The sequence below is a fragment of the Trachurus trachurus genome (genome assembly GCF_905171665.1).
Source record: "Trachurus trachurus genome assembly, chromosome: 16".
Taxonomy (NCBI): domain Eukaryota; kingdom Metazoa; phylum Chordata; class Actinopteri; order Carangiformes; family Carangidae; genus Trachurus; species Trachurus trachurus.
Window position 1 is genome coordinate 7,249,869 of NC_139902.1, and position 18,176 is coordinate 7,268,044.

General features: G+C 40.4%; 2 protein-coding genes across 3 annotated transcripts in view; both read left to right on the forward strand.

Annotated features, from left to right (window-relative positions):
- LOC310999920 (uncharacterized protein) overlaps positions 1-6,314 on the forward strand; it is a 45,370-nt gene extending 39,056 nt beyond the window's left edge. The window contains exons 3-7 of the mRNA XM_083990528.1: positions 3,107-3,206; positions 3,375-3,634; positions 5,024-5,232; positions 5,596-5,755; positions 5,940-6,314. Of these exons, the coding sequence (XP_083846654.1) occupies positions 3,107-3,206; positions 3,375-3,634; positions 5,024-5,232; positions 5,596-5,755; positions 5,940-6,127 (917 nt within the window). The 3' untranslated portion in view covers positions 6,128-6,314. The remainder of the gene's footprint in view (positions 1-3,106; positions 3,207-3,374; positions 3,635-5,023; positions 5,233-5,595; positions 5,756-5,939) is intronic.
- A 1,822-nt stretch (positions 6,315-8,136) lies between these two features.
- LOC310999368 (uncharacterized protein) lies at positions 8,137-16,340 on the forward strand. Of its 2 annotated transcripts, XM_083989766.1 has the most exons (8): positions 8,137-8,791; positions 9,807-10,106; positions 10,605-10,686; positions 13,359-13,524; positions 13,663-13,724; positions 13,814-13,911; positions 14,004-14,122; positions 14,301-14,592. In XM_083989766.1, the coding sequence occupies exons 1-8, from the start codon at positions 8,389-8,391 to the stop codon at positions 14,535-14,537; spliced, it is 1,467 nt and encodes a 488-aa protein (XP_083845892.1). In that variant the 5' UTR covers positions 8,137-8,388; the 3' UTR covers positions 14,538-14,592. The 2 variants fall into 2 exon arrangements, with proteins under 2 accessions (XP_083845892.1, XP_083845893.1); XM_083989767.1 differs by lacking the exons at positions 13,359-13,524; positions 13,663-13,724; positions 13,814-13,911; positions 14,004-14,122; positions 14,301-14,592 and adding an exon at positions 15,650-16,340.
- Positions 16,341-18,176: the final 1,836 nt, after the last annotated feature.

Below are 18,176 nucleotides of genomic sequence, written 5' to 3' on the forward strand. Positions count from 1 at the left end.
AGACCATCAAAGAAGCTATGCATGAAATCCATTGATATTTTAAAAAATCGACATAGGTCTCTTAAATGTTTCTGTGTGAAAAAAAATTGGAAAAGTATAATTGTTTTGGAATTATGAGAGTTAAAGTATCGGGATGTTCCCTCTCGAGGTATGATAAAGGTTCAGGTAAAATGGGCCAGCCGTTCAGTTAAATTGGGCCAAGAGAGAACAACACAGTAATTTTAGCAGAAATCATTTAAATTTTAATAATGAATTGACACTACCATTAAACTACAAAACTAAACTAAACATTAACAGTAAATACATAAGAGGTTGAAGAAATTATTTAATCTTAAAATGCATTTTAAAATTACATGATCATGTTGTTGCAATGCTCTTTGTTAACTGACTATGTTATAGGCTTTTTTACTGTGTGTTTATGTGTGTGTGTGTGTGTGTGTGTGTGTGTGTGTGTGTGTGTGTGTGTGTGTGTGTGTGTGTGTGTGTGTGTGTGTGTGTGTGTGTGTGGCATTATAGATGCCATTTTCTTCCCCACAGTGCTAATGGTACCATAAGTGGCACTGACCAACCTTGGATATATATCTAGCTTTGAACATGTTTTGCACCCTCAATTTCTGTGTAACTTCAGTGTAAGACTGTGTTTTGTATGTGGCCCATTTTAGCTGAAATTCGTGGCCCATTTTAGCTCGTTGACTCAGCTAAAATGGGCCGGTACCTAAAATGGCATTTTTTCACAAAAATCAATGTTTATTTTTAAATTTAAAAAAATTTATTTGAAAGAGCTTGCCAATACATTGTTCATAAGCATTTTTCTTTGTTGGTAAGATCACTTATATTTGCCTTATCACCCTTATTAATTATGAGTGACATTCACTATATGCCATGCTTACTTTCTGCTCAATCGCCCAGATGTGTTGCATGTAAAGCTCTGCCCCGCCCACCTTCACAACATCAGACCAATCAAAACTATTATTACATGTCAAGAAGTGTTGTAGCAACAATGCAAGATCAGTTATTGTGATTGGCTGTTAGATTTGTTATAAGAGCTATGATGCTCCAACCTTATCTGGCCCATTTTACCTGATGGCCCATTTTAGCTGACTTCACCCTACTTAGTGGTTGATAAGGTATTTCAAAACAAAGAAGAAAACCATAAGAACATGATGCTTAAATTAGTCATGTTTGCTTTTTCTGCAGGATGCACCAGGACGATCTGAACCTTCAAAGTTTTCTAAGAACTGTGAATGTGTGTTTCTTCTAGGAACTGTGAGTGTGTGGTTTCTGTATCGGACCGGTGTGATGACATACCTGCTTCCTGCATTTGTCCTATGCACTTAACGTTTTTCCGCATCACAACTTTTTTTGCAAGCTGTGTCTGATGCTGATGCAACTAACTCAGTGTTCGAGTGAGAAGCACCATTTTAGCAGCGACACTGTTAAGAGTTAGCAGCATGTCGGCTGCGTTCTCCCTGATGCTGTGTACCTTGTGACTCCAGAATGAATTGACTAGAAGGTGGAGGTGAAATGTCAAGGTCACCATGACCTGGATAACACATCCCTGGCCCCATGACGGATACAGTGGGGAAAATAAGTAGCCTGTTTGATCCCCTGCTGATTTTTGTCCGTATTTCACTGGATCAGATATAAATTAATTTATAACCTTTTATATGATGATATTATTTCTGGATGTTTTGTTGATATTCTGTCTCTCTCTGTTAAAATAAACTTACCATAAAAACTATAAACAGTCCATTTCTTTGTAGGGGAGCAAACTTACAAAATCAGCAGGGGATCAAACACTTATTTTCCCCACTGTATATCATAGGGATGTTTTAAGGGAATTCCTTTAAATTCATCTCAAAGTTTTTATATGTACCTTTCTTCAGACCTTCCTTTGAATCTATAGAAAATGATAAATATATTAAAAGTCATCACAGTGTATTTTACATCATACTTGTTTGTTGGATGATTGGATCTGTTTTTAGTTTGAGTCTTTTCGCAGGATTTTTTTCCAGTGTTGATAATCATCAGTTTGTACATTCAATATTATTACTATGGTTTTATTGTATAGCTCTACAGAGAGCCGACTTGAATCACAGTAGGACAACTGCTAGCCTGGTCTGTGGGTCTTAGTGCTGGAATATCAAGGGCAGTGTTGGGAGTATGTCGGTTCAATTATAACATCGGTCTTTGAAAATAAGCAAGAAGCGGTGTGCCCATATCCTGTAAAACTTTTGTTCTGATTTACGAATAGAGCAGCGTATTTTTTCTAACTTTAGGCAAGACATGAGGTCCTGTAGCCATTGGGAGTCGCAGGTACTTTTTATGATGCAAATGTGTCTCTCTGTGTGAAAATGTTGGAGATTCGTGTTTGGTTGCATTTTGTCTCTGTTTGGTTTTCTGCTCCGACCGACAATACTCCTGTGTGCATGAGACCTGTAGTGCTACGTGATGTTACAACTTCCCTCCACTTCAAGTAGCACGTTGCCATTTCCTGAATTGCAGTGAAGATTAAATCACTGCTTTTGGCAACTGATTTCAATATCTAGATCTAAAACACGAGATAACGACTTCCTGCAGCTGCTGTGATTCTACCAAGTGATATTTTACTCTTGACAGAGATGGTTGAATTTGATATTGGTTTTATTGGACTGAAAATAATTTGATTTACATCAGGTAATAGAAAAATTATGAATGTGAAGTTGCATGACAGGTTTTGGCATGCAATGGTGTCTTTATACTATGTCAGAAATGTCAGAGGGAGAGGGCCATCACTATTAATGTACACAGATTTTTTGTTCACATTTACCCAAACTCCTAGAATTAGCTGTATTCTTTCACAGTCCATCTAAGTTTTCCAGTTGTTTCAGTCAGGACCCAGTGAACATGTGTCCTCCCTTAGCCTGTTATTAGTGTTTCAGTGCTGGAAACAGAGTTCTTATATTTAAGACATTATATCACAGGTTTGATTTGAGTTTTGTGTGACTTAAATATTTAGAATATAATAATTAATAATTTAAAAATATTAGAAATAAAAAAAATGTGAAATAATTTAAAATATGTTCTCTGACTGCTAGTTTGAACATTGGAAAATCTTGTTTTTCAGATACACAGGCTCAGTGTGAGCCTGCAAATCCTCAGATCAACAAGCCCATCACAACAGAAGAAGAAAACCAGCACGGGACCAGTCTGAAACGGAAAGGCGGGTAAAGATTTCTTCATCCTAAATAGAGTCATCAAATGTATATAAGTGGTTTATTGGTGAGTAGAAATGTGTATTTGCAGTGGATGCCTAGTCTTATGTTGTCTGATAACATTCTTGAAGGTCGATGATGATGTATGATCAAGTTCTTCTCTGTGTCAAACTCCTTCAGCGAATCAAGGGAAAGAAACGGATGCTGCCAGCCTGAGAGTGAGGATGATGACGCCATAATGAAGAAACCTTGTGTGACTCAACAACGATCTGCATCTAAAACAACTGCTCCTAAACACAGTCTGGGAGATATGAGCCCACCACTACTACAGGGTCACAGCTCCAATGGCTCCATGGCTTCACACATACATGCACAAGACCCCCTAACATTACAGCAGCAGGCGTACATCAGCATGTCAGCTCAGCAACCGACATGTGACCGTAAGAGTTAAAAATCTTTGTTTTTTCTGTGTTTTATGAATGAAAATAAAAATTATACTGTTTCTTATGTTTCAACAAATCTAACAGAGTGAGATGTCTTCTACTATATCACAGTTAGGGGCAGCATTTCCCAATCTAACATTCATTCATATTGCATCAATAATTTAAGCTTGTAAACGTAATATTTGTGATCCATTACCTTCAGTATTTGGACGAAACAATTTATGAAAATAATAATAAGGAGAAAGAATTTTTTCTGCTTTGGTGAAGAATGAAAGAGAGACTTCTTGCCGGCCGACAAAGTTTTATTTTCTTTGTAAAAAAAAAGGTCAATCAACATGCGAGCGGTTCAAAATGAAGAGAGACCCTGATCATCAGGAAATCTGAACATTTATACTAGAGGAAAAGCCCACCCCTTGGGTGTGTTTACATCTTTTGTTTGCTTTGGGATCAGCCCCCTACTCAGGATGTCTTTTCACACTCTTGTCTTTCACAGGTATCGGCACTGACATCCTAGAGTGTGATTAAGAGGTCTAAGCAACACAATTTAAAAAACAAAAGGGTTTGAGTATTGATGAGAAAGTGAGAGGTTGGGTTTCTCAGGTACTTGAAATGCAAAGGAGTTGAATTTACAATTACATTTAAAAGTCTGGTATGTTGGTGAGAAGGTGGGAGGTTGGGTAAAATACAAAGAAGTTAAAATTACAATTACAGTAGTCTTCAGGCTTTTAAATCAGCATTTAAAAAACATAAGTGTAAAGTGAATCAGACTCTACAAGGCAGATATCAAATATATACTCTGCTGGAGATCAGTGAAGAATAATATTTTTTTTAAAACTTGGTCGCGACGTGGTCAGAGTTAGCCTTAAAGGTCCCATAGTGTATTAATTGAAGATTTAAATTCCATGTCTTTTGTTCCTATAAAGACCTCTAGTGTATATCAGTACTTTGAAAGTACCAGAGAGCCAAGTCCATGGAGAAATGAACACAACTTGTATGGAGAAACAAAAAACTGACCCTTAAAATTCCGTCGCCAGGACTTCTGTAACTTTGTGATGTCACAACAAAGCAAACACCACTCCTCCTGGATCTACTGAACCTTTTAAAATCTGGTTTCTTTGAAGAGCTTACACAAAATCTGCCATATTCTTATTTAATCACCCAGAGAACAGAGGAGAGGTTCAGATTCTCTCCTCTGATTGGCTCACTGTCCTGTCGTCAGAGAGGGGATATTAAACTACACAGAGATATAGTTTTTGTTTCTTAAAACCATAACTACGTCTTCTCATGGATCAAAGCTTCAAACAAAACATCATAGAAGTGTAAATGTGGAAACACTGGATTTGTTGCTGATGCTATATTAAGATGTTTGTTCTGTCTTTTTTATAGCAATACTTCTAGAGGTCCTTGTTTCACTGGAGACCATCAAACAACAAAACACCACTGTTCTTCAGATACTGCAGGCAGGAAACTCATCCGGAGCGCCGCTCTGTGAACCTCCAGATGTCGGGACACTTCCGCTTCCTCTCCAGTCGGTGCAGGACTTAAGAAGTTTGGAACATAGGCTCTCTACTGAGCCAGAGCTGAAGAACAAAATGGTGAGGATCTGTGACATGTTTCAGCCTTTCTTTTATATTATGTTTTAATATTAGTCTGTTTCTATTCTTAATTTCATTGTTTATTACATTTCACCTTATGCTGCTACTCTACTGTGCTGTTTTGTCTATTTTAATTTCCTCTATGGAGGATCAATGCAGGTACATCTTATCTTATCTTGTCTGTAAATGTTATCTATCAAACGAAATAATTCATTCAATTTAAATGTTTTGAAGTGAATCATTGATTTCAGCTCTTAGAATTTCCCCCAGAGACATTTTCCCCTTCAACTGACTTCCACACATTATGCTGGAGGAATGCCACACAGAAATTAAGTAACACACAGTAACAACACTACTTTTCAGACCTCATACCTCGGCCTGGCTGGAGGAATGACGACCAAGGAGAGTGTGTGGAGGATAATGGCCAAGCTTTTTACCAACACTTTGGCCAAAAACATTAACTGGAGGGGAAGAAATAACAAGCAGAAGATTGAGAACCTCACAATCAAGAGAGTTATCCTCAGTGAGTATAACTAGAGCATGCAGAATAAGCTTGAGATTTGAGATTTCAACATCAAACGTCAAATTAAGGGGGGACTCTCACTACTGCTAAAGAAATGAGGTTGTGAAAAGGGAATAACCTTGAATAAAAATGTCTGCAGATTAAGTTGTGTCTGTCTCTGCACCTTTCTCTTCCTCTCCTGCAGATGCAGTCAGGCAGAATTCATTCTGCAAAGACGCGGTGGATGAGGAGATAGAGAGATACATAAAGCGCTGGCTTCAGCTGGCAGGGGACAGAGATGGAGGACGGAAAAGGAGACAGGAGAAGGGAAAGGAGACAAGCAGCATGCAAGATTACTGTATGGACGAGATGTTTACTCACGTGATAGAATAGTAAAAAGTCATGCTGTATACATCACACAGTTAATAACCACTGAATTCACTTCTGTTATATCATCTTTATTATCAGTGAGACGCAACTATAACTCAACAGGTCCATAGCCAGATGTAGATGCACAAAGAAATACACAACTACATTTACTCTTCCCTTTTTTTTTTTAATTCTTGTACGTAAAGTAGGTTAAAAAAAAAAACACTAATATGTACACCTATCATATGCTAGATTGCAAAAGTTGCACGGTTATTCTTATTACTTTAAATGTTTTCTAGTATTCAATGCACTTATACTTTAATTTCCACCATTCATTTTTTATCATTTGTATCATTTTGTTACATCATATTTTTATATTAGTTTTATGTTATCAATCATGTTTATTTTATGTTTCTCCAGAGTACGTATTATTTGCATTTTATGTTAGTAGACCTAATAATTGTAAATGGCATTATTAAAGCATTATGAGATTGTTGTTTTAAAAAAAAAATGAAAGGGAGTTATGTCTGTTTCAAGGATGATGTATGTGCAATGTTCTCTAGCAGGAAATGAACTGCAGGGAGTTTATTGGAATAACTGTTACATTGGTAATGCCAATAAAATCTCATCTTTTTGTTACTTTATTCTTATCCATTGTCCTCTTTTTCTGACATGATCTTACATTTGTATTTCTGAAAATTAAATTAGTTCGATAATAAAACAAAACAGTTCTGTTATCATACACAAAATACAGAACACAATACAATGTTTAAGTGATAAAAGCAAAGAGAAACTGCAACAGTCAGAATGTCGATTAGAAGAAATGTTATTGTGCTGGGATCTGTCGTGGACATTTTTAGCTGTTTGCTGTTGGTGAATATTGAAATAGAGACTTTGCCGGCCGACATGTTTTTATTTCCTTGCAAAGAAAGGTCAGTCCTCAACCGAGTGGTGATGGTAAAGAAAGACCAAGAGAAATGGGGAGACTAAACATTTATACCCTAAGGTGTATTCCACACCCCCTTGTCTGCTGCAGGGGTCGACCCTCTACTTAGACAATGTTTTCACACTGCTTTGTCCTGTAGGTATTGGCACCGACTCCCGAGGGTGTGTTTCACACCTGGGGCATCCTGCAGAGTGAAGGTCTAGAGACGATCCGATCAAGTATTTCTCCGGATTCGAAAAAAACTGATTCGTGTGGACGTCCTCTTAAAATACACAAATGGGTAACAAACAAAAGGAGTTCTGATACCTTGGGGGGAATGCAGGGTGTGGGGACGTCTCAAGTGATTAAAACAAAGGAATATTCAAATTTACCATTAAGATACATATTATGGTGTACTAGAATTCAGAGCATTTAGTGCCCATGTGAAACACTGAACCTGCTGAAACTACATTTTTGGAAACTTGCATGCAAATTCCATGAATGGATGTGATCAATTGATCAGTTGCTAGTTAAAATCAGCGTGTCTGACCATTAATTAAAAAAAAAAAAGCTTGAACTTGGTGCTTTGTTTTGGTTTTTTTGTTGTATGTCATATCAGTAAATCAAATTTAGCATCTTTTGAGTTTCAGCCTGTTGGATCGGAACCATAAAAAGAGACATACAACTACAAAACAAGGACAACAAGGCTGGATGAAGACAGGTAACCATACAGTACATAATAATAAAGTGAAACGTACACACAATCAATAAGTAATAAATCAATAATGGACATACAGTATAGGCCTAAACATCCATATAACTTTCTATAAATTGTACAAGAGAAAGCAAAGGCACAGCAATGAGTGAGTCATTTAACATGTCTTAATTTCCAACTGTAATATAACTACAGTATTTCTATTTCCAACTTATTTCTATGTATGGCAGTCACATGTGAGAACAACATATGAACCAGTCTGTCAGTGTGGTGGTGGTTGGTGGTTAGATCCACCAGGTGGCGCTGTGGCCGCTGAGCCACGTCCACATCCGCAGCAGCTGCAGCGAAGAAGTGCGGCAGGAAACAAACCTCCAACTCCAGAGTGTTGATATTCGGTGCAGCATCAGTGCAGCAGGGCCAAGTGACTGGTGTCCTGTTGTTTATTTACATGTAAGTCGTTGGAGTCATCTGATAAATGAGACTTGTGTGTTTAATGTGTGAAGTCGTGGGGGCGGTGTTGTGTTGTCAGTGTTTTCAGTGAGCCGCAGCGGTCTGGTAACTTAGCCCAGCAGCAGCAGCATCCTTTACCTTTAGCTAGTCTGATAGCTCAGTCTCACTCACATCAAAGCAGCTCGATTCAGAAACATGAATTTGGCCAAGAACAGGACTCTGCACCCGCAGCTGCGCGACGAGGAGGTGGTGGTGGTGGAGAACGCCATCCGCCTGGCGATAGACTCCATCATCAACGTGCTGTACGGCGTCAACAGCGCCAGGACTCACGAGTACCAGCGGATGGTGGCGGACCGGGACAAAGAGATCCGGCGGCTGGAGGGCAGGCTGGGGGAGATAGAGCAGGAGCTGCAGGGGCTCCGCACACAGCACAGCCCCCCCGGATCACTGGGGCTCCGCACACAGCACAGCCCCCCCGGATCACAGGGCTCACGGGGCTCCGCTGACCGGCTGCAGGGCGAGCACAGCGGGTTCGAGTCCGGCTGCATGGACGCTGAGATGACCGCAGGGCAGCAGGACTGTGAGATGAGCATCTCCTGTAAGTAGCAACAAATGTACACTGATTTATTATGAAGGGTGGGGAGAGGGTGCTGAGGAGTTTCCTCATGTTGGTGAAACGAATCTCAGCGCTCCTCTATGTTTTATTGATGATTAAGTGATTAAATCAAGAATTAAGCAGCCTCTAAACTTAGGATTTGTTGTTCATCAATAAACTTAATATTTTGGGAGTTTTTAGACAAAAGACATCAACTCTGTAATGTTTGACATATCATGGACTAAATGATTATCTCATTATTACTTAAAAGAATCATCACAATCAATAAATAATGTAAATATTCATCACTAAAGCTGCAACCAAAGTGTATTTTTATATTGTGTACATACTGGTATGTGCTTGTTAACCTGAACCCAATACATAGAAAAGGATTGACTTGTAACTCTTTGCATGTAGCTACATACATTTAGTTAAGGTGATAATAATACACAGGAATGACTATGAAGTATTTTGTCATGATAATTATTTTATGTTTTATCTGGCCTACACATGAGCCTATACAATGTCTTCTGTCAATAGCAGGTAGAAGAATGTAAAGTGTTTTCTCGTGTAGTGAGTTAATCTATAAACAATCTGTTATGGAGCTCCAATAAATTGTAAATATTTTTGTCTACATTTGACTCATTTAAAATGTACTTTGCATGAACCATACCAAGGAAATGTGTTAGATATATTTTTATCCAGCAAACACCTTTATTCTCTATTCAAAAGAAATGTCAACAGACACTTTTATTATGTCCATATTATTGGACATTAAGTGCCTTGAAACAGGCTTGTTTCATAAGCCACATCAAGAGATGTAAATTATGGATGAACGAGAGACTCATTGTAGGTAATTGAGGTTTTTGGTGCGAGGCATCACAGTTATGATAATATATTATCATCAAGTAGTTCTGAAAATGCACAGATGCACAAAAAACAACTTCATTAACAGTAATGAGTGTAGTTTGTTACTTCCACCCCTGACGTTGCTGTTTCTGGTCTCCTTCCTCCACAGTGGGTCTTTTTGCCCGACCCCCCTCGCATGTCTCCTCCCAAAGCCACGAGTCGGCTTTCCCATCGTCCCCCAGCAGAGTGTGCCTGGACCAGACCTGCACCTCCCACTCCTCAGAGACTTCAGGCGTGTCGGAGGCAGCCGGACATCTGCCTACGTCTCCCAGCAGCTTCGTAGTCAAAGAAGAGCCGTGCGACATGGACACCGTTTTAATCAAGTGGGAAATGAGTGAGGAGAGATTCGGGGAGCATCAGGAGAGCACAGACAGTCCGTGTCAGGACGAAGGGAGTCCTGCTCTAAAAAGTAATGCATCCTATTTGTATTTCCTGTTGTTTTAATTCCTGTGCTGCTGTCTCATGTTCTGTAACATTAGGGCTGGGTATCAAACCTCTTTGAATCTGGACAGAAATGAGTCTGCAGCAAAACAAAAGGTGCCAATTATCAACAGTTTTCTTCAAAATACAATGTGGGCTTGTTTAGTAATTCTTTAATCTAATATTTACTTATTTTAATCAGAGTTGGTTTTTAAAAGTTTTATGTATGGTTGCTTTGTGAAGCCAGAATTAATCACTGATGCATTACAGACACAGTTTTGATTTTTCAGTCTGACAGAAAAAACAAATTTGATCAGTGATGTACTGATGTATCAAAAATATTTTGGCAGCAGTGAGAAACATCTGCAGTCAATATCCAGGCTAGTGTAGCAGTGATCAGTGTTATAACTGCAAAATAAAAGTTGTCAGCATTGGTTTGTGGGATTGCAAGAGTAAGAAATTGTTCCACTCTTTTTGATTCCTTCAGAAAAACAGGAGAGAAAAAAGGTGAGGGAGAAACCTGAGGCTGACCCAGGTGGACAACAGATGACAGAGGGAGAACACCTGAGGTGAGTCACTGCCTGGGTTCACATGCTGAGCCACTGACAGCCACTTGCTTAAAGGGATAGTTCAACATTTTGGCAAATCCGCCCATTGCCATAATCTCTATAATCATAGCAGTAGGTTCATTACCTTCAATTATCGGTGCATGTTGTTTTGAGATCAGCGGGGCAGAGACGCGAGCTGCTCAGTGAACACAATGGAGGTGAACGGTACGGGTCCCCTGTCCCTCATCAAACTCATCAAATACACAATCCAACAACTCCAAAACGTACATTACGACACATGAAGCAAATACTCAGAACTACTTGTGCTTTTGAAGTCACTCCGCCCAGCAGCCGTGTCTGGAATGTAGTTTCAATTTGCCTCGAAAACAACTCGTAACGTTCTGTTATTATCTCATAGCGTGGTGAATGTGCAGATCACAACTTCTCCACCAGAGCGTTTTGGAGTTGTTGGATTGTGTATTTGATGAGTTTGATGAAGGACAGGGGACCTGTACCGTTCACCTCCATTGTGTTAGCTGAGCAGCTCACGTCTCTGCCCCGCCGATCTCAGACAGCATGCACCGATAATTAAAAGTAATGAACCTACCCCTATGACTATACACTGCACTGACAGTTACTGGCACTGTAGATTGTCGTGGAAGTTCAGATTTGCGACTGCACACGACAATTTGCAGGAAACACCCACAACTGTCGGGAATTGTAGTGAATTGTCAGAAATTGCTGTGGGTTTTGCTTGGCAGCCCCCCCCCCATCACCCTCCTCTCCCTAATTCAAGTGGAGGCTTTAACATGTAAATGATCATGCTGTAAATGGTAAATGGTAAATGGCCTGTATTTATATAGCGCTTTACTATACCTGTAACGATACCCAAAGCGCTTTACAGTACATCACATTCACCCATTTAATGTAAGCTATACGAATGCAAATCAGTGTAGCATGGTAGCAGGGGGAGTGTTATTCCAGGTAACATTTTTCTAAAAGGTATTAACTATTAACTTTTAACCCATTGTCAGTTTAAAACATCAAATACGTTTTTATGCTGAGAACTACGCTGGTGTATTAGGACCATATGTAAAAAAAAAAAAAAAAAACTATTTTAACAACTATTTTAAAAGAAACTTATTAAGAGAAAAAAAACAAATTGACTTTAATCATCACCTAAATAGGTTTTTACAAATTATGTAAAATTTGTTATCTACTACAATGTTATGTAAAAAAGACAGACAAAACCGTTTATTTCAACCATTTATTTCAACCATTTGTTTGACAAAAAAAGGTAAAATGTGCATTCCATGCAAACCACATCTCAATTTCCTAGAGTTCAATCACAGTGCATAAGTGGCATGACTACAGTGACCTTTTCTTTGGTCTTGCTACAGTAGATGTGTTGACCACACATCTCAGCAATGCGCTCAACAGGCAGAAATGATGCTGGGTATGACGTGTCTGTTCCCTGCAAGCTCCAAACTTCTACTGGCTTTCCATGAAAATGTCTGTCTGGGTGAGGATGAAGCCAGGAAACTTGTGCTAGAACATGTTTGAATGCAGTACCTTTTGACACAACATTAACTACTATGAACTGCTTAATAATGGCTGGTCGTGGTTCTGCTCGAGGGTCAAGGACAGGGTCCTCAAAACTGTTAGTGTTTCCACACCATTTAGCATCTACATATGCAGACCCTTCTGCTCTAGATCCATCGATTGCGTATGTTACATTCAGATATGTTACCTGTTTGCATGTCATGGCAAAACAGCCACCGTCAGTGACACAAGGGTACATCCGATGATACATAGTCAACACTGCATGTCTGTCATGTCACTGTGCTTCACATAAAGCATATCAGCTGTGTCACTGCATGACAAAGTCCCAACCATTTTTCTTCCTAAAATACTGGCAAATTCAGCACCATATTCACATGTCCATGGCATATGAAGATGTTGGCTCCGCTGAAATTGCCTCATAATCTGGACTTCAATTGCCCTATTGTTGTTATTAAACTTTCCCAGTATTCCATTAAAACGCTCAAATGAAAAACACCAAAAAGAATAAACTGGTCCGTAATCCAACATGCACTCTTTCAAATGAAGATGTAGATGCATGTTGGGGGTGCAGTGCAATGGGCCAAACAGTTTGACACATTTTGAGAGGAATGTCTGCAGGTATCCATCTGCTTCTTCCAGTCTATTGATGGATCTGACTCTGGAGCAGAGTATGATACAAGCCTGCACAAAGTCAAACCACATGTCATAGTGTCTGTTGTTGATAAGCCCCTTAAGACAAAACAGTTGATGTTTTCCACTCTAGCTTGAAGTTCATCAAAGCTTTTTGTTGTTAAGATTCCTAGTTCTGTCCACAGTCTGAATACTTGCATACATGTTTATATGTGACATGCGAGCACATCTCACAAGTTTTTCTGTATAACAATAAACTCCCCTGTGATTGGAGGACCCGACGAGACTTCTGGTCCTCATCCAATCACGTGTGAGGTCATGGGCAGGACTAACACGGAAGTACTTGCAGTACTTGCATCTTTCTTCTCACAACTTTTTCTCCAAATCCTGTGTTTTTGCAACTTTGCTGTTGACTACAATGGCTGGACGACGTCTTAACTTCGCCCTCCCCCTCAACTCCTCTGCATGGACGCGAACAACAACACCTTTCCACCACCAAGTCCGCAGACCGCTATTAGTGGGCTGTCTCATCAGATAACTACGCTTGCCGCCGACGTAGACTCCAGGTTGCTGTCCATAGAGACAAGGTTGACTGCCTTAGAGAAAAACAGTCCAGAGGAGCCCAACTGTAAGAAGAGAAGACGGGTGCACAATCCCAAAATTGCGGTAAGAATATGTTCGGTGCCTGCTGCTTGCTAAGATAAAAGTAGCATAAAAGTAAAGCTTTCTTTAAGTAGCCCAAGCTAAAAGTAGCCTGAACCGGTGTAAGTTGCTTTATCAAAGTGTGTTTCTGTGTATTTACAGGATGCAGTACGCCGTCTTCACAACTCTGAGGCAAATTGTAGGCGCTACAAACCAGAGCAAGGGTAAGATTTAAAGGATATGCGTTCATTTTGCTGCATAAGGAAATACGTACAACAGATACTCATCTTAACGGTACATTTTGTTTTCACAGACTGACCTCGCCACATAACGAGGCCGTGACCTCATTTTTGCTTGACGCTCTCTCTGCAAGTCCCACTGTGCCCACTGCCGATAACGACACTATTGTGTGTAAGTAACGTTTACTCTTTTCTGCAAGGAGATGCATGTTAATGACGTGCGCTTAAGTGTTACTGTCTTATGCTTTTTTTTTTGTTTTCCAGCTGCCTGTAAGACCTATTATGAAACGATACGCAGAAGCTTCAGGTACGGACAGCCAGATCTCGCAGCGCAGGCTGAAGCTGTGAAAAGTTCAGCTCGGAGTCGTTCAAGAAAAAAGAGGGTAAGACTTATTACATTAGGGCTGTTGTTGGTCAATCTCACTATTTCTCACTATTTTCTTTTTATTATTACGACCCACTCCTCTGGAACAGCCTCACATTCAGTGATTAATAGATTTGTTGTGCCCATATGCAATGCATTGTGCAATACTGATTGAGTTCTATTGAATGTTTTTACAGCTGCTGGCTGCCAGACAGAGTGTGCTGAGAGAGGATGAGGTGGCCCTGTGGCAGAGCGCCACCATAGACCTGATGTCTGACGAGGAAGACGGCATCATCGATGGAGTGTCTGGTTGGATTGTGCGACCTCCATCTTTTCGCAGCCAGGAGCTCACCGATCTCTGTGCAACTCTGCAGGCAAGATTAGAGGCAAATCCTCAATACAAGGCAACACACCACAAACGTCTACATCTGTAGGATCATGGAGGAGACTGCCGTGTGTTGTGTTTGGTGCCATTTGTAAATAGTTGTGTGTTTTGTGCTATTTGTACATAGTTGTGTTTTGTGCTACTTATACATACATTTTTTATTATTATTTCTGCTAATAAAGCTCTTTCTGAGAATAAACATGTTGCTGGCAATTTTCCTTTCCTCAATAAATTCATGTCCATAGGATAACAATGAATCCCACTTTTTATGCTGTGGTAGGGATTATGGCAGTGTTTTCAACCTTGGGGTCGGGACCCCACGGAATTTAAATGGGGTCGCCTGAAATGTCTAGTAATCGATAAAAAAAATTACTGAAAAATATTCTTTTAACTAATTCTTATTCTTTTTTTAAATTATGATTAAAATCGAATATAAATCAAGTTCACATAAAATGCAGCATATAGAAATATCTCAACTGACGCATGATTGACGGCTGCGATCACATGAATGCACGTGATCGAGGGTCGCCAGAAATGTGTGATGTCAAAATGGGGTCACAAGCCAAAAAAGGTTGGGAACCACTGGATTATGGCAATAGGCAAATTTGCCAAAATGTTGAACTATCCCTTTAAGGTCACTACCTGTCCTATTCAATAAAGAGGGAATGCCATCCACAATATAAGGAATGGTTAGTCAAATGTAGAAAACATACTTTGACTATTAACAGTCAGCATGTTGTTGAAGAGAGAACTTACCAGGATCTCGATCATTTATTAATTGATAATCAATTTGAAACACAAATAAATAAATTTACAAACTGCCGTCAGATTTTCTCATGGCCAAAGATGAATCATTTTTAAATCAAGAAGCTCACAACAACAGTGGCCACTCTGCACTGCATGAAGCAGGTTACAGCTGGGCACATTCTTTATTCACAGTGAAGGTGTTTACAACTGACAGATCTGTGATGGTGGTGTCGAGACGTTCATATTGATCATAAATTTCCTTTGATGCCTAAATAAATAATGCCTCAATAACTAAAATAAAATTGGTCAGTCAGTTTTTTAATGGGTTTAATTCAGAATAAAGTGGAGTTATAAGTGCTCGGTGAACTTCATACTCACCTGTGTGTTTCCTTTCTCACCTGTCGACTTCCCCAGGATGAAGAAGAGGACGGTGCCCATGTCGGAGCTGCCGGAGGAGGCTCAGAGACAGAAGAGGGCGGCCTGGAGAGCGGCCTCCCGGCGCTACTACGCCCGCAAAATAGCCCGCCAACAGGCCAACCCCTTCCGCGTCGGCCCCTTCCCCCACATCCCAGCGCCTCAGTTTTCACAACCCATGTCCATCATGGACAGGAGGAGGAGGACGCTGATATCCGAGTTACCCGAGGAGTCTCAGACGCTGCAGAGGGAGGCGTGGAGGGCTGCGTCCAAGAGGTACTACGCTCGCAAAGTGGCCCGCCACCAAACCCCAGACCCCACACAGTACGGACACCTGCTCCAGACGTAGAGCAACACCGACCGGTGGAGGAACAATGTGCATCTGATGTTTTATGGACTCTGCTTGTTTAAAACCTCATTTCATTATGTTGCCTAAAACACTGGACTGTGTGAATGTTTGTTGACATTTTATGTTTATTTGTACTGATGGTGTTGAGGTTCGTCTCAGGTCTCATGTTATGGTCCAACTAGACTGAACCCAGTGTTCCTAACCTTACCGTTCTTGTGTTTCTTCATTGCTGAATTATGCAACTAGTATTCCTGAGAGCAACCCTGCAGTCGCATCACTGAGGCTGCTCTTCGGCACACTGCATGTCTGCACAATATGCTAACTGCGTGATCATGTTTTGGGGCAAATATAAAGCTTTTGTACAATTATGAATCCATGTGAGCAGCCACTGTCAGTGCAGTGCCCCCAGAGGCCAACATGTGTAAGTACAATCAAGACATCCAGCAGTCTGAAATGGTCAAATTCTAATTTCAACATATTTGGGTTGAAACAGGTGAAGAATTTGTTCATTTTTTACTTGTAAAAATCTTTTTTTTTTCTTTCCTTTGAATGTGTACAATAATAAAAAACAATCATTTAAATACAACTGTGGAACTTTCTGTGTTTCTGTTTGCAATCAACAATTAACAATGGGCTCTATGCACAGCTCCACTACTTCCTGAATTTAAGGCAGGTCTTTTATTTCCTGTCTTACATTATTGGACAAACTGATTAATCCAGGTGTGTGTTTGAGTAGTCACAATGGTCAGACACACCTGGATTAATCAGTTTGTCCAATAATGTAAGACAGGAAATAAAAGACCTGCCTTAAATTCAGGAAGTAGTGGAGCTGTGCATAGAGCCCATTGATCTAATTACGGTCATTAAAGATCATCCAATCAATTATTTTCTGTTTTGTATGTTTCCTACACAGTCCTACACTATAAGCTACAGACTAAACACTGGATTCATGCAAACTTACAGCAAAGCTCATTCTCTATCCCCTCAGTGCAGAAATACCTCTTTGTTTAAAATGTGAAATCAAAATCATGCAATAAAAGAAAATGAAGCAGTTCCATTTATTTTTTTCCATGTATCTTTTATTTTTAAAATATTTTTACACTGAATAAAATCAGACACAATATTACAAAGGACTGTCTGGTGGTACATCATCAGGCAAGCTAATGGATGCATTCAGGTGATACAGTTACTGCATATTAAAAGGCTTATCTGCTGAATAAGAGAAATAGGTCATCTGAATAAAAAAAATAATCAATATGAAATATTTATGATTGTAATAATAACAGGGGATATTTGTATGTTTCAGCTAATGTGTAGGTTCATGCCCCCTGTCTATGTGTTTACAGTCTCAGCCTCTGGGCCTGTCATTGTGGCTTTCAAACCCTCCACAGATCTCCTCCTGCCCCCCCCCCAAGCTAAAAAACACACACACACACACACACACACACACACGGATCTCTTGCAACAGAAGCTGTTTGTCACTCCTCTGCCTGTTGTTACGCATCTTGACCGCAGCCCGACGCACAGCTGATGTTGCACAAGTGTGGACAACCACAGCATCGTATAGGACTGTGTGTAGGCTATTCCTCGCTCTTAGACATTACAGTGTGTGTAATGTGATCTGTTTGACAGCTGCTGCGGCAAATGCGCAGTGAGAACAGGCGTGCGCCCGCGCGGCTGGAGCTCAACGCCGCACACACACATGGACACACACACACACTGTGGCCCGAGCGTTGATGTGAACAGATAACGAAGGCTTTGTCATTTTGAACACACAGACGGCTTTTTATGTCCATTTCTTCTTCAGTTTCCACTAGAAGCGGCAGCGGGGGAGGACAGGGCTCGTGTTGTGCGGCTGCTGCCTGAAGGCTGAAGGCTGCAGAGACAGAGGCACTGAGGGGGGACTCGGGGTCTTTAACCTGCTACAGGATCAGGTCTGGACACGCAGGAAGGCAGACGCCCATCCTGTTTGTGTATGTGTGCTGTTGTAATAAACATCGCAGATATCAGACAGAGTGAGGAGGGAACAGGACTGTGCTTCAACGCTTTGCTCGCAGCAGCTGCCACCATCATTTGCATAGAGGCGTTTATTTAGGGGAAAACAGCTCCAACCGCCGGTGCAGCCATCACCCCCAACAAAGACTTCACTGGATCATCGTGGAGGGCTGGAGCCTTGAC